Source organism: Bombus affinis, chromosome 5, assembly GCF_024516045.1.
Source record: "Bombus affinis isolate iyBomAffi1 chromosome 5, iyBomAffi1.2, whole genome shotgun sequence".
Classification (NCBI taxonomy): Eukaryota; Metazoa; Arthropoda; class Insecta; order Hymenoptera; family Apidae; genus Bombus; species Bombus affinis.
Window position 1 is genome coordinate 4,426,342 of NC_066348.1, and position 15,313 is coordinate 4,441,654.

General features: G+C 31.4%; 1 protein-coding gene across 1 annotated transcript; it reads left to right on the forward strand.

The window, feature by feature from the left end:
* Window positions 1–3,465: 3,465 nt before the first annotated feature.
* Window positions 3,466–11,898, forward strand: LOC126916595 (protein spaetzle 4). Its single transcript, XM_050722544.1, has 6 exons — window positions 3,466–3,832; window positions 5,171–5,346; window positions 7,391–7,546; window positions 7,744–8,571; window positions 10,532–10,654; window positions 11,450–11,898. Exons 1-6 carry the CDS (start codon window positions 3,803–3,805, stop codon window positions 11,688–11,690), a joined length of 1,554 nt encoding a protein of 517 aa, XP_050578501.1. The 5' UTR covers window positions 3,466–3,802; the 3' UTR covers window positions 11,691–11,898.
* Window positions 11,899–15,313: the final 3,415 nt, after the last annotated feature.

The window sequence follows — 15,313 nt, forward strand, 5'->3', positions numbered from 1 at the left end:
GTTCATGTAATACCGCTAATGAGACTTCATAGCGTTATCAGAAATCGTAACGTAATCAGAAATCGCTGAAGTCCGTGCGTGCTCGTATGTGTACGCGACGAGCAGCTTTCTTTTCTACTGCTAGGTGAAGATGCAAGAACCAGTATCTGCGTTCACCAGCGGCCGTGGCAAACTGGTATTTTGCCAACTAGTAATCGGGCGAAACGATGCTCCAATAATCCAATGCTATCCATCTAACGGAATAGTACAGTATAATACTATTACCTTAAGGCTATCGAAGGCATTAAAGATGCATCTTTTAACAGTAAAAAGTAGGAACGTGAGCAAGTAAGCAAGCGAGCACACGTAAAACATTTATGCTGAAGTTGCACGGCATCCGTGGAAAATCTATGAGTACATACTGTTCATGATTTTTTGCTTAATAAATTGCTACAAATTACATATTATTTCGTATACTCAGTTATCATGCTGTTGACAAACATGAGTTTAATCTTGAGGGAATAATTTTAGAGTCATACTTCATAGTTTTTCAGGGAAAATGTATACTCCTGTATGCTATACAATATAACGATATAACTTTCATTTTTTTACAATCGTCGAATATAGTTGTGGAAAATATAGAAGTAATAAATGTCCCATTTTATCACTATTTTATCACAATTACTATATATTATACCATGCTGTTTGTAAGACTTGCTTATTTTTCTTACTATTGCAAATAAATATTTATATCTATGATTTACTATAAATATAAAAAATATAACGAATACATTTATTTATTTATTACAAAGATGTTTGTTTGCCAAATTAGTCATTTTAATAAGTTGCATTAATAAACAGTATTTAAGAAGAACTTATTAAATCTATATGACTTTTCCATATGATTAAATCCACAAACAGTAAAATATTATAGAAGAACCACTAAATTATACAAAATTGTCTAAATTGTATGGTAACTTAGAATCGCAGCTTTTCATTCTTTGCGTTGTTATCAGCTTAAATAAAAATAAGTAATGTAAAAAGAGAAATAGAAATCTATTCGTTATATTAATATCAAACATAAGAGTTTACTAAAAGAATGCTGCTAATATCCGTTACAACTGCTTATGTTGTGTATGTTTCTTGAAATCAAATACAAGTTATCGAGTGGATTATCATGACACATACATACATACATATGTACATATATATATATATATATGCGGTAACGAAAGCGTTGCATCTTTAGTTGCCTCTTTGAATGATCGGTGCCTCCGCATCGCACAAAAGTAAAAAAATGCAGTGAAAGAGATTCCAAGTGACAGTGGTTACGAGGTCAGTGGAACACGCAGAAAGTTTCGTTGGAAGCGTTAAACAGCATTTACGACCATACTCCGCAGATTTTTTTTGCTTGTAAATAAACAAAGTGAACAAGGAATAACCACGAAATGACAGAAACTTCAAACAGAACTTTTTTACAGGTGCAGCAATTGTGCAGCACTATCTTTTATACTTTTTCATTATACATGTTAGTACTTTGTTTTATTGTTAGAGAATAGTATATTTTACATGTAAAAATTAAATAAGATTTCTATCAATTTCAAATAAATTCTGATATAATGTTATTTTAATTTCATATAACAAAATAAGATATAACAAATAAGACTGAAGCGTTAAGTTTAATAAACATTAATTACTTAATTATTATCAATAAATAAAATTGGTATAAGGGGAGCTATCCATTTCTCTATAAGTAATCATGGATTGGATCAGTATAAACAAACAAAAATGTAAATATTCAAATTATTTATCATTATGAATATATATAATTAACTATCTAATGTACCAATCAATATAAACGAGCTGGAATAATAATCGTTATTAATTAAAGGTGAAGAAAATATAATTAGTATACTACAATAAAATTAATTATCAGTAAAGTTGGCCTATGTAGTACTTTTTGATTCTTTTAGAAAGCTGTTAACTGTCTTCATAACAAACGTTAATTATCAATTTTACCAAACAAACGAGCATCGTAATGTTTTATGTGAGAAACGAATTAGCAAGATTCTAACCAAGTTCTAACATGGGCAATATGATAAGTAGGTTAAAATAAGTAAATACCTAGTTGTCTATATGATCTTTTTTAAAAAATACATATGTATGTTAGGAATATTTACGATACTATTTTATTTCCTTGATAGCTACTTTTCGTTTTTTCAAAATGATGCGATCAAGTCATATCGATAAAAGACGAATCCGTGAATTTTACGAACTGACTAATACCGAGTTCTACTTTAATTACGTGCATTTCACCTATACGAATGTTACACATAGTTGTATGTACAGGTGAAATGAATCTCGCGTAAGGTTTGCAATACCTAATAAAGAAAGAAACAAGTGTCATAGGGGGAAAGGCGTTTAGAAATAGAAAAAATGTCTGGAATCCCAAATTAGAAATTCAAGAAGAGAAGAGACGCGAGGTCAGAGAGGGACGTACGATAGCACGATCCATTAACCTTCCTCAAACAACTGATCGCGAGCCAAAAGATAATGCTAAAGAGAAAGGATATAGCAACATGTCCGAAATCCCACACAAACGGTGGCCCAAAGCGAAAGAAAGAAAAACCTAGTAATACTATAGATTCGCAAAATCGGTTAAGTAGCCGATATTGCGTCACATTTCATCAGTTTCGAACAATATACATAGCTATTCCTGATGATCGCTTAGAACAATATTCCTCGATATGAAGCGAACAATCAACGAGAGAGCAATTTTTAATATCTTTGGAGCAGTTAGAAAATTATGTTGCATTCGTGACCTGCATCAGTGATAGAAAGTTAAAAGATCATCATTGTTTTATACGCTAACAGTCGCTTCATTCAATACAACATCTTTATATGCTATTGGTTTTCTAATTACCCAAAGGATGCGCTACTATTAATGAAATAAAATGAACATTTTGTCACAATTCTATTAGATCCATATAACAATTTGGGACATAAACGACCTTTTGTATTCTCCAAATTTACATTTATTGAAAGCAGTCAAATTAAAAACGATTTAACTCTACTCTCCTTTCTTTCTTTTTTATTTAACCTATCATTATATGCAGATACTTTTGTAGAATTTGGTTGACTGTTATGTTATGGATGGGATGAAAGCCTTTGAGGTATTGCGGTGGTGCATAATTAAAAACGATCGGGAAGAAGCACTGCGCTAAGGCTAAAGGCACGAGATACGCGCTATTAGCTACCTTTCTCCTAATTGACCGAGCAAGAAGAGGTCTGTTGCGCCAGCGCCTAGGAGGGCCCTTGCTACGTCACTGCGGGGCCCCGTGACACACATCAATGGGCCGAAATGTAACGGTACCCTCCGCGGTGACCTACTCACCGGGTGACGCGCGCTCTCTCTTCCCCGTTCCTTCCTCCTTCCTTCTCGTGTCTTCTCTCTTCCTTGCACCCTTTCTCTGTTAGCCTCTGTCTTGGTTGCTTCTCGGTCAAGCGAGCGTCGAACGCGAGCGGTTCGCTGTTCTCTGCTTCCCTGCTGCTCTGTACTTTTACCGAGCGAACCCGAACCCTGGCATCGCACGCGACGCCGGCTGATTACACGGTCAGTAATGAAAGCGTCCTCCTCGCGCGTAGAGGTGCTGTCATGTAGCCGCGAACCACCGTACCGCCTGTCCCTGTCCTTTTTTACGCCGGCAAACGTTCCTGTCAGTGAAAACGGTTTACGTCTGCATACTAGTAGCGTGATCACCGATTAATACTCTTGGACCTCGCTCGCCGGTCCAAAGCTTCGAATTAACATCAAACGCGAGTTATGAATGTGATTGTGCATCTCGTCCTCCAGGTGAGCGTTACTATATGTTTCACGTTTTAAACTCCTCTGTTCGTCGCGAGGTTTTACTAAGTCCAGTAATAAGTATGTAGATCCCGCGTGTTTATTCATTTATTTGTAAACGTATGTTACGGTAACTTCATACTCTTAAGCTATGTAAACGTGTATTACCGATATCCAGTACGTTTTCCTATAAGTAAAAGCTTTCTTTTAAAGAGCTTGAGAAACCTTATATAACTTCGTTTAAACATTCATAACATAGAAATTATAATAATAGATTGGAAACATGTATTATCACCGCAAATCTGTGAAGTGAAATGCGTAAGATATATTGTCATGATTAAAGCATTGTAAGTATTCTTTACACAAATTGTCGTAAACTGACACTGTACTGACACTGTAGTCGGAATGATTAAATTTACATTAATTGTACTAACAGATACTGATGTTACTAACAGATTTTTCAGAATGTGACACGATATTTTTGTATCTTATTACTCTTGGTAAGGGGGTGATTGCCTCTCTGGATCGGATTATCTTGAATACAGATATGTATCTTGTACATTTTTTTAAATCAATATATCTTTTGTAATTATTATAGATAATTTATAATTGCGTTTCAAAAGTCTTCTTCCCTATTGAATGAAAGAATAATTTCGCGATTGATATATATCATGAATGTATAAAGAAATATGAAAGAAGATGTAAGATGTTCGGAGAATCATATCAATTTTAACATTTTTCTATTTTATCAAAGAAATGAGAAGGTCAACATTATCAAAATATTTCAAACCTGTGAATGAATAGAAGATACAACACTTGAAAAATAATAAAGGATAGATTTAAAATTATCGTTATGGTAATTTTTTCCTACATATGAAAATACTACTTAGAATGTTACAAAATGCATTCAACTGGATTTCTACTGTAGATAAACTTTCAGGGCAAAAATTTATGTAAAGAAATTATTGTACCTAGTAGCCTTTATCCAAATAGTTATCGGAGAGTAAGTTCTATTATATTTACTATGTGTTTATTTACTCTTATGCCTTAATACATATTATGATATATTCTACATCTTATCCTTCCTGCTCAAAATAGAAAGTTACAAACACATACTTAAGGTACACTCGGTAATATTCGAAGCATGTATAAAAGTTCACAGAAGAAACATAGTCTATAACGTAGTTTGAGATCGAGGAAGTAGTTAGATTAATCGATTAAGGAATAAATAGATATAAAATTACTAAAACCTGTTCCTTTTAAATACATTAAATAGCGTTTAAAAATTTAAAAGAAAGCGAGGCAGCATACGTAAGTGTATCTAACATTAATTCGATCTTTGCGTAGGTGATCACATATCAGCTTGTAAGATGTCAAGGAGGTGGACCAAGCACCTTTGGATATGACGCATCCTCGGCATGCAGTAAACCATATTCTAGAGCTGGCCGCGCAAGATTGGTAAATCTTCCTTGTGATTTTCGACAGCAAAACTGGTGTACAGTAGCTGGTAGCTCTTATCCTTGGTAAGCCAATAAAATCATTTGTCCAATGAAATGTTTAAATAAACCGATATTAGCTTTTAAATAGTTCTTTGTGCAATATGAATAAAATGAAGATTTCCAATTCGGATATAACTTTCAGACGTATATTATATTTAATATATTTCATGTATTAATTATAATACACTTTACGTGTGATATTTTATATTGGAAATCGGAGTGATGTTATGTACTTTATATATTGAACGAAAAATTTTATTTGTATTATCATGATTTGTGAAAGAGGATAAAGGATCTTGAAGAAGAAAATCATGAATTATAATATTCATCGATTTGAACTAATTAACCTTGTTCTGACACAAGTTTTCGTATCGATAAAAGTAGCTAAGATATTAAACAATCTGAGATAAACGAAACACATAAAATTCAAATTTGAGAATCTGCAATAATCTGTCCAGAAATTAAATAATCAAACACCAAGAATTTTAGCGTACTGATTAATTGGATCACAAACTGATAATATCAAGAAACGAATATCAATAAAAAGTTACATTGAATTCATTGACAGTAGAAAGTTAATTGACAATACGGGCAGAGACATATTCTGGGAGTTTCACTATTCAAAGGTATCATTGCTGATCTGAATTTTAAGCAGGACATTGAAGCTTCAATTATTAAAATCCTACGTGACTAAACTGTGAGAGTATTGAGGAAACGACGTACTTTTACTCTCGACAATGCGTACACAAACTTGACATGCTATAATTTCTATGGTACAACAGGCTCCAAGTAATGACAACTGTATGAAATAATATTCATTTCATTTCACATTTCATTCCTGATTTAATGAATTCGTTATATTTATTCAACCTCGCTGACACAAATAGTTAATAGTGTTTGTTGTAACTATGTGCATCGTTTAACTGAATTTTAGTTCAATTGAGTAGATTTATTAAACGATAATAAATTGTTCGTAAATTTAAACTAAAGTAATTAGAAAAATTAAAAGTTAAATTTAAGATTAAAAGAATAAAGAATTTTGTGAGGTAAAAAGCAGTAGAAGTACACCAGGTGTTCCAAATATAAATAAAGAAATTTAAATAGAGCTTCTTTAAATAATAAGTGATTTAAATAAGATAGAGATACTTAGGTTTCCAGTTTAGCAACTTTCACTGAATATACACATGTATATGTACCTCAAAGTTTAGACATTTTTATAACTAAATATACATATTTATATCTATAATAGAACTAAATATTGATAAAATGCTTATAAGAAAATAAAAGTTTGCGTTGCGCTTGTGCACTGTTTGTTTAACATGTTAGGTTTAAAGACGTTAAAGATTACATATTGAGCTATAGTACAATTATGCATACTTTGTACGAGTATAGTCGAAATTTAAAAATACATTTACGAAGATAGATCTACGAAAATACATTAACATTTTTTGAAATAAATATTTAGACGCTTAACTGAATTATTTGAAAATATTTGATAATTACAGAATTTTGTCTTTACTCGCACAGCCTTCCAGCCATTCGCACGACTTCTGTAGTACGATGACTCGTATTATGCCCGTAATATTTACGTTTGACCCGATCATCGTACTACGGGCTATGCCCGTAGTTGTAGGTTAAGGGGTTAAGAATATTCCTAAAATATTTTGTAATTTTTAGTAAATACTTTAAATTAATAGTATATTAAATTAACAATAATAATAATATTTTTTAAATATTTTATTATCTATTAATTTTAAATCACACGTACAGTAATACATATGTACATACATGTTAGAAATTTAAGAATACTATACGTTTCATATATTACTCGACGTGAAAACAAAAGATATTGATTAAATATTATTGAAGAATAACACACTTAGATCGAATATTTTAGTAGCAAGAAAATCGAAATTTCAGTATGAGTTTAGACTACAAAATATCCGTATGAATTATAATATACCTTAAATTTATCAAACATCAAGCTGATAGAAATTCTTCTAAAAGTTATCACTGAAATCAATATATTAGAAAGAACTATCTGAAGATATTTATTATATAATTTTAGGCATGCGGTTCGTCGTTTCGTACAAGAAAACAAAGGATTAATGAGGCGCATGTATGGCGATGAAAGGCATATCAATGTATTAAGAGCTGAATTCGAGAGAAATGACATCGAGTTAAACTACGACGATTATTATCAGCATCTTGCTGACGATCATAGGTAAGTTTATGAAATAAAATAAGTAGTGGTAATAAATATTATGTAATTAGGTACAACAGTCTTTAATAGAGTAGACGAATGGCCACTCAATTTTGTCCCTGACTGTGTATTCCAGACTTAACACATTTTAACAAATTTCTTTCTTATTACATTGTTTTCTTATACAATGCGTTACCTATTCACGAACAATATTTTAGAAAATATCAGTACATGCACGACTACGAGTACTTCGAGTCAGAAGACGATTTCAAATTAAACGGCAACGAGTTCGAGGGACGGAGCTTTACAAGCAGATCCTTCAATGACAATGTCGCGAAGCGGGTAAACAAATTTCCAAAATTAAGCGAATACACGAGGCCTCATTTCCGACCAACCGAGAAGACTACTACTTCAACTTCGACAACGACCACTAGCACAACCGCAGCATCGACAACTACCGCCTCTTTCACCAAGGAAAAGACATCATCGACAACTACCGCCTCTTTCACCAATGAAAAGACATCATCGACGATAACGTCAACTGCTTCGCCTACCCGTGAAACAACCACTCAATCCACGCCTTCGATAACGAGTTTAGTAGTAAATAGGACAAATGAAGAAAAAGGAAACTCCGCGGACGAGGTGACGACGTCGCCTGTTGCGACAAGCTCTTACGCCGTGAAAGAGCAAAATTTCACCATCAACGAAATTCTCGAGCAGATAGACAGAGTCGACGAGGTGCTGGGAGAAGCTGGCGAAGTCGTAGAGGTCTCTGAATCCAGCCTCGATGAAACGTCGACGGTAAATTTGTCGGACATCACTGAATTTCCGGATGAAGTCGATGGCAGCGAGAGTCTATTTGCAACGCCGAAAGGAACAACTGTTCAGGATGAGACGTTGAGTTCGATCGATGAACAAGAGTTCAGGCCACGACCGGAATATCGACCTGCCATTAAGCCGGAAGCTTCGACTATGGAAGGACAGTTGTATCAGGACGCCGCCGCGAAAGATCAACAGGAACAACCGGTTTTGAAGCTTCGAGGAGTGTAAGTGTCTCTCGATTTGTTTGCATTAGTTGTGAATTTATCGAAGGTGTTTCACTCTTGTTCAACACACTCTTAATACTTCCTTAACACTTGCCTATGATTAAAACAATAGAACGACATAAGCTGAAAACGCGAAATTATTTTTTAAGATGATAGAAGAGAACGACAAAATAGACAGGAAAAGGAAGAACGGTGGATCAATGAATAAATTTCTTTTATGTAAGAACACGGTGTTCGAGAACTATTTGTCACGTGCATCGTAGTCTTATTCTACACCTCGCATCGGTAATAATCTGTAAAAGAAAGTAAACACAAAATTGGCCTTGAGCTAGAAATTCAAAGTGAAATTTTATTGTTGCGTCGTATTCTACTCATGACGAGGACAAAAAGTCTCAAAGGAAGCGTAGGTCGCAACTTCTTAATCGTTCTCCTGGAAAAAATATTGAAGTTCCATTAATTTCCCAGCTCGCTTTAATTGTAACATGTTTACGTTTTGTAGTTAGATGCCGGGAAAATATCATCTATTTTCATACGTAGTTACCCTAGATCCACCATTACATATACCGTATCTTCATTTCTTTCTTTTTCTTCCTTTCTTTCTCGCTATATAAGCAGCTATTTAAGCGGACTCGCAATTTTATATTCCGGTCGTGTTTCTTCCTAAGATTACGCACCGATTTTAAACGACGATAACATTGGCGAATCGGTCGATGATGGTGCTCTACCTCACACTGGTGAAATGAAATGTTTGGGTCGCGATGGACAGTATGCAAATTTGCTGCTCGCTTATGGCCTACTCGTTCACCAGTTTTGACCAATGGATTTCTTCCTTTGGGTACGAAATTACGTGAAATAGCGTGAAAGAAATTGTGTATCGTTCGAATGAATGGATTATATGCGTTGAACAATTGAAACATTGGATCGAATATCGTTATCATCATCTAAAGTCAATGCACGATCGTAGAGAGAAACTTGATCGGAATGTAGAAATGCGAGTTTGAGACTACTTAAATAGCGAGAAAGAAAGGAAGAAAAAAGAAAGGAAGATATTGGATACATAATGATAGATCTGGATTAGATACTATTTTCCCAGCATCTAACTACAAAATGTAAACACATTTTAACTAAAGCGAGCTGAGAAACTAATGCCATTTTAACATTTTTTTTCTAGGAGAATGGTTGAGTACGAGAGAATGATTGAGTACCATGGTTCCTTTGAGACCTTTGATTCCCACGATGTGTAGAATACGATGCAACAAAAAATTCGACCTTGAATTTTAAGGTCAAGGTCAATTTTACGGCTACTTTCTTTTACAGATCTTCACCGATGTAGAGCTATAGAATAAGGTTATGATGCTCTTGACAAATAATTTCTAAATGCTCTATATATATATTGATATGATCATTTATGTATTAGTTTATGTGATTAAGAAGTTATACTTATTAAAATCGAATTTTGTTACATCTTTATTTGCATTGCTATGAGTACAGTTATATTCAATACATTTTATATCATAGCATACTTATGTAGGTCATACGTACATCGATGTAAGAGTTCTCTGCATAATGTATACCTAATCGATATTGTTTTAAAATGCATATGAAATATTTCTTACCTATTTATGGTAATATTTCTTTGCTTATTTATAATTAATGTGTAACAGTAAATTTATATTTTATTTTAAGAAGTCACTAGGACGATTAAGGTTTCTTTTCTCAAACAGTAAAATATCATTAATGATATTCATACTTTCTAACAGGTTTTGTTAAAAAAAAAAAAAATATAAGAATAGAGAAATAAGTGTAGAGAAATGAAATTAAAAAATGCGCTGTACAATTGCACAATTATAGCCTGTTACGACTTACCTCTTGAATTTCGCGTATATATATGTATATGTAACAGATATAATCCAATCTGACAGTTATAATTTATCTTCTACATATACTAAAAACATTTCAGAAATGCTTGTCCCGTAAAAGAGGAAGTGGTTGCGCCGTTTTGGGCGAATAATACCAGGGGCGAGGTATTGGCACTTCTGAATCTTTATCCGTTCGAGCAATACGTTCACTGGGAAAAATGCACGTGAGTATCATAATATTTTAATTACTTTATCACTTCAAATTGTACATTCTAATTCATTCTTTTGAAAAATATTTGAAATATTTGTTAGTATAAGATAACACTAATTAAATACTTGTTGATGTCATAGTATTACACATTACATCAACAATATTATACAATATCAGCACTGTAACACTTTTAAACAGGTTTTCTAAAAATGTCATGAAAAATAAGTAATTATGGAACTGTGGATATTTATGCAAATTCATATTTTTATATAAAGAAATAGAACTTAAACAATTTGGTTTATCTGTTAACTATTGCAATAGATAAGTGTAAAACTTTGCATATTTTATATAATTTTACGTATTATGTGCATTTTTAAATTTCCCATAAATGTATAAGAATCCGTGGTCTAGTAATTATAATATATATTTCCATCCGTTAGTTTATTATCATATTGTGTCGCTTTGAAAGAGAACTGTTTTTAAATCAAAGTTATCCAATTTATTTATTTTTATATGCATTTCATTCCTTTAAGTGTATCAATACACTTATACATGTACTTCAACAAATATTTTTCTTATAACTACTTCAGTTTTAATTAGTTCTTAAAACACTTGTAAAACAAGACAGTAAACGTTATTATTCCTTCGTATATTTTTTTCAAAATGCCGATAAAATAAACTCGATAGATCCCTTACAAAAACCTTGAAGAAAATGATTCAAATAAGATATGTACCGCTTTAAGATTCTCATCTTCAGTAGCTTGAACAATTACAAGGGATTATTGACTATCATTTTGTTTGTTTAAAGACACGAAAACAAGCAGATGTACTGTCGCGATGGATGCAGATGCGAACAACAATACAGACTTCATCGGTTGTTAGCTTACGATCCGAACAACGAGTGTCGTGGTATCTTCAGCGATTGGTTTAAGTTCCCAAGTTGTTGTGTTTGTCGCTGCTACGACTTACCTCTTGAATTTCGCGTAACATCGCGTTCGCCTCGCACGCAGAAACAACGAATTAAGGTACGACCGCCGCAAACTCGTTAGATATATTCAAAGAAACAAATTTTGTTTCGTCGATGTAATCCATTCTCGGTGCAATACGAAAATACAACCTGTCACTCTCTTTGATACATTTCAAACAAAGAATTGCAAATTTTACTTCTCCTAATTATAATACTGTTATATATAAAAGAATTATCAAAATTTATTTGCTAAAAAAAGTAAAATGTATGACGCCACAAATGTTAAGAGATCTTGACAACAAAAAGATAATTACTTTCTAAGTCACTTGTTCCGAATGCTTCGTTATTTTATTACATCGTAAAAGGGTTAAAGTAATTTAAGTAAAAACGGTAGCCTATTAAATATTATGAAAGAACTTCTCACTGTTTCCATCACTAGTTTAATATGAATATTGAACATTTTGTAAATAATTCCATTGTCGCATTTCATACCTTATTTTGATGAAGGATTTCAACACATAGGATGAGATATAATTTGTTAATGCGATTAAAAGGGAGATAATCTTTCATGCAAAAAGAAATAAAGTTTTAATAAAAAGATGAGTAATTGGAAAAATTAATTAATCAACAGTTATGAACACTAATGTAACGTTCATGTTTCTCACGACAAATTGGGAAAGGATATTAATATACAAATTAATTTCCAAATATTTATAACATTTTTCTTCACGAAATGTGATCCTTGACTCCAAAAAGCTTTGTTATGGAAGTACTGGGCTTTCTAGTCGATTATATCATAAAAATTTTTGCAGTGCAAAGGGTTAAATTAAATAACGTCGGATCGTATGTGTATCAAGTAAATTTCCAAAATATTTTTTCGTAAAAACGAAACAGTACAAAACTTTGTTCTCTTTGCATGAAGAATTTCGTTCTTTCTCGTTTTACTACGATTTACACTGTTATTGTTATTTCATGTAACAAAAAGCATACTACCGTAAAAATTGAAAGAATATGCATTAATGTGTGTGGTTTGAAAATTTACGAAAATTTAATGGCTCCAGGCTAGTCAAGAAATTTAGTCTTCGTTATTGTTATTTATCACAAGGAAGAAATTCTCTCTCATACAATTCATTTGCCATAGCCATTTAATGTTACGTTACTTGAAATATATGTAGTTTAATGTAAATATAAACGATTGAAGTGTAAAAGTGTAATCCACGAAAAAAATATTATCAACACAATATATACTATCATTTCTTTTAATTGTTTTACAATAAAACTCAATTGTCGTAAATACCAATTGACACGATTGATAGATGTATTATATTGTTATGTATATTACGTTTCTATAGATATCTACACGTAAAAGTCACTCAAAAACTCGCTTAAGCAACGATAATTTATAAGAAGATACGATATATGTACAATGAAACGTCTAAATATGAAAAAAATATTAGTTTTGGTATTATACACTTGAAACTGAATTTTCTTTTAAACGTCTTAAGAAAATACAATATTTCTATTAAATTGGTAATCTTATGTTTTTAAAGATTCTTCTTATACGTGACACAAAAGTTTAATTGTATTTATATTTCTTATAATAACATGTATATACAACTTGGAAAGAAATTAGTAGATTCTTTCTATCAATATTTTACTGAACATTATTCCTCAGAAACAACGAAAAAGATACCTTTAAAGGTTTTACAAGATACGCATGTATTATTATTATTAATCAATATTTAGAAACTATATAACTATTATTTGTTACTGTTAATTTTATCATTACTTAATCATTTTAAAAAGTACTTTCAGATCGAACACGAATATTTAAGAAAAGTTTCTTTACCGATGATTTATAAACCACCTCTTTCCATATCTTATTTTATAAAATATACATGCAACAGTGATTGTTATCATAAGTAAGAATCAAAATTTATGTTAATGTTCCATCATTTATAGATTGTAATGTAATCTTAAAATTCCTGTAATGTTTCGAAAACTTTGAAAATTAATATAATGTTACTGAAAACTGTCGGCCATCTAAATTTTACTATGTTAAAATGCATAAATTTTCAAAACATTTTTACGTAAGTAAAGTAACAAATAACGTGGATTAAAACACACATATGTTGTTCAAATTAACTTCATATTGCCGTAGTTAAACAACGCTCTAAACGCTAATATGTAACATCCTGGTTAAAATATCAAAATTATTTATGGTAAAAATAGTTAAAGAATAACAAGTGAAATACAAATTAGCATAACACGAATAATACATCGATATAAGTATTATGATACTTTATGTTTCAATATTACGAAAAGTGGACGAAAGCAGATTACCAGTAAGTGAACTATGGATTAGTTTTCCATTCAGTGGATTCTGTAACAATTCTTTTATTAAAATTGTATATGTTCAGTATAATGTTTTTTCTTTATAGTATTGTTTATAGCATTTTCGTCCCAATGAGAAAAGATAATTAATTACGTAAATACACTTCGAGTACAAGCAAGTATACATAAACACAATTATCTTATATGTATACATAGTATCGTATTTAATTAATTTATTCGTTATTATAATTATATCGGTTTTAATGCCTATATTATAGTACCTTTAAAGCTTGTTTAAGATGTTTGTTAGATAATTTGTTGCAAGATACTATAAAAAGATAAGGCTCGTGAATAAAGCTATATAAGCCATGTTTTCGTTGCGTTTGTCGTTAATTAATTTCGAGTACTAGATATTACATAGCTGATCTTAGATTATATACATTCGTAACATGTAGCAGACAACGGTAATGGAGCCTTAAAATGCAAAAGTTTTGTAATACTAAATTATATAATATTGTTACCCGTAATTGTTAACATCCAGTTAAGAATGTAACTATTTATTTAGCAAGTAATTACATGTTTTATACCAAAAGATTAATGTAAAAAGCTTTTCATTCGTTGATTTTGTAACCATCGTAAGAAATCTGGGTCGGCGTGATTATGTATGTATCGATGTTAATTTACAATAAAGAATAAATACATTATAGTATGAGCAATTTAATTCAGCATGCTACAATTACAATTTCTTGTATAAGTAACAATCGAAAATTAGAATTTTCCCAATGGAGTAAAAGTAAACCAGGACTAACGATAACAGTAGTTTCTAAAATTTGCATGAAAGAAGTTATTAACAAAAGGATAATTTTTATTTAAATGAAAGAAAGTGATCACTAAATTTTAAGGAAACTCTTAAAAAATTAAATGATTAAAAAATATTAGTTTTTAAATGCTCTGATTATGAATAACCATTATAAATGATCAAATATTTTTCATTACTGGCAACCATTATTGATCAAAGACTTCTGTTTAATTACCAATAATCATTATCGATGATGGATTTTTTTTTTTTGTTACTGATAACCGTTATCAATGAAAGTATTTTCTAACTTACTTTCAACCACTGTCAGTTTTTATTGATATTAATGATAAGCAGTACCTACCTACTCTTTTGTGTACGTATAAGGCCCTTACGTAATTTCACACAAAAGCTTTGAAATATTTTGATTATAATGTTATAGATAATAAGAAAATTTCAAATACAATAAAATTTTGTTGAATTTCGTATACATGTAAATAAATATATGTACAATAGTAATTGAAATAGTTCATAAAATACAAAGTAATACCTTGTGAATCAGAAGACACTTCTGT

What these genes read in the sequence shown, in the direction of transcription:
- LOC126916595 (XM_050722544.1), top strand. Translation starts at nt 3,803, where the DNA reads ATGAATGTGATTGTGCATCTCGTCCTCCAG. An exon ending in TTGTGCATCTCGTCCTCCAG is followed by an intron (nt 3,833 to 5,170) that starts GTGAGCGTTACT and finishes ATCTTTGCGTAG; the next exon opens with GTGATCACATATCAGCTTGT. An exon ending in CATCTTGCTGACGATCATAG is followed by an intron (nt 7,547 to 7,743) that starts GTAAGTTTATGA and finishes ACAATATTTTAG; the next exon opens with AAAATATCAGTACATGCACG.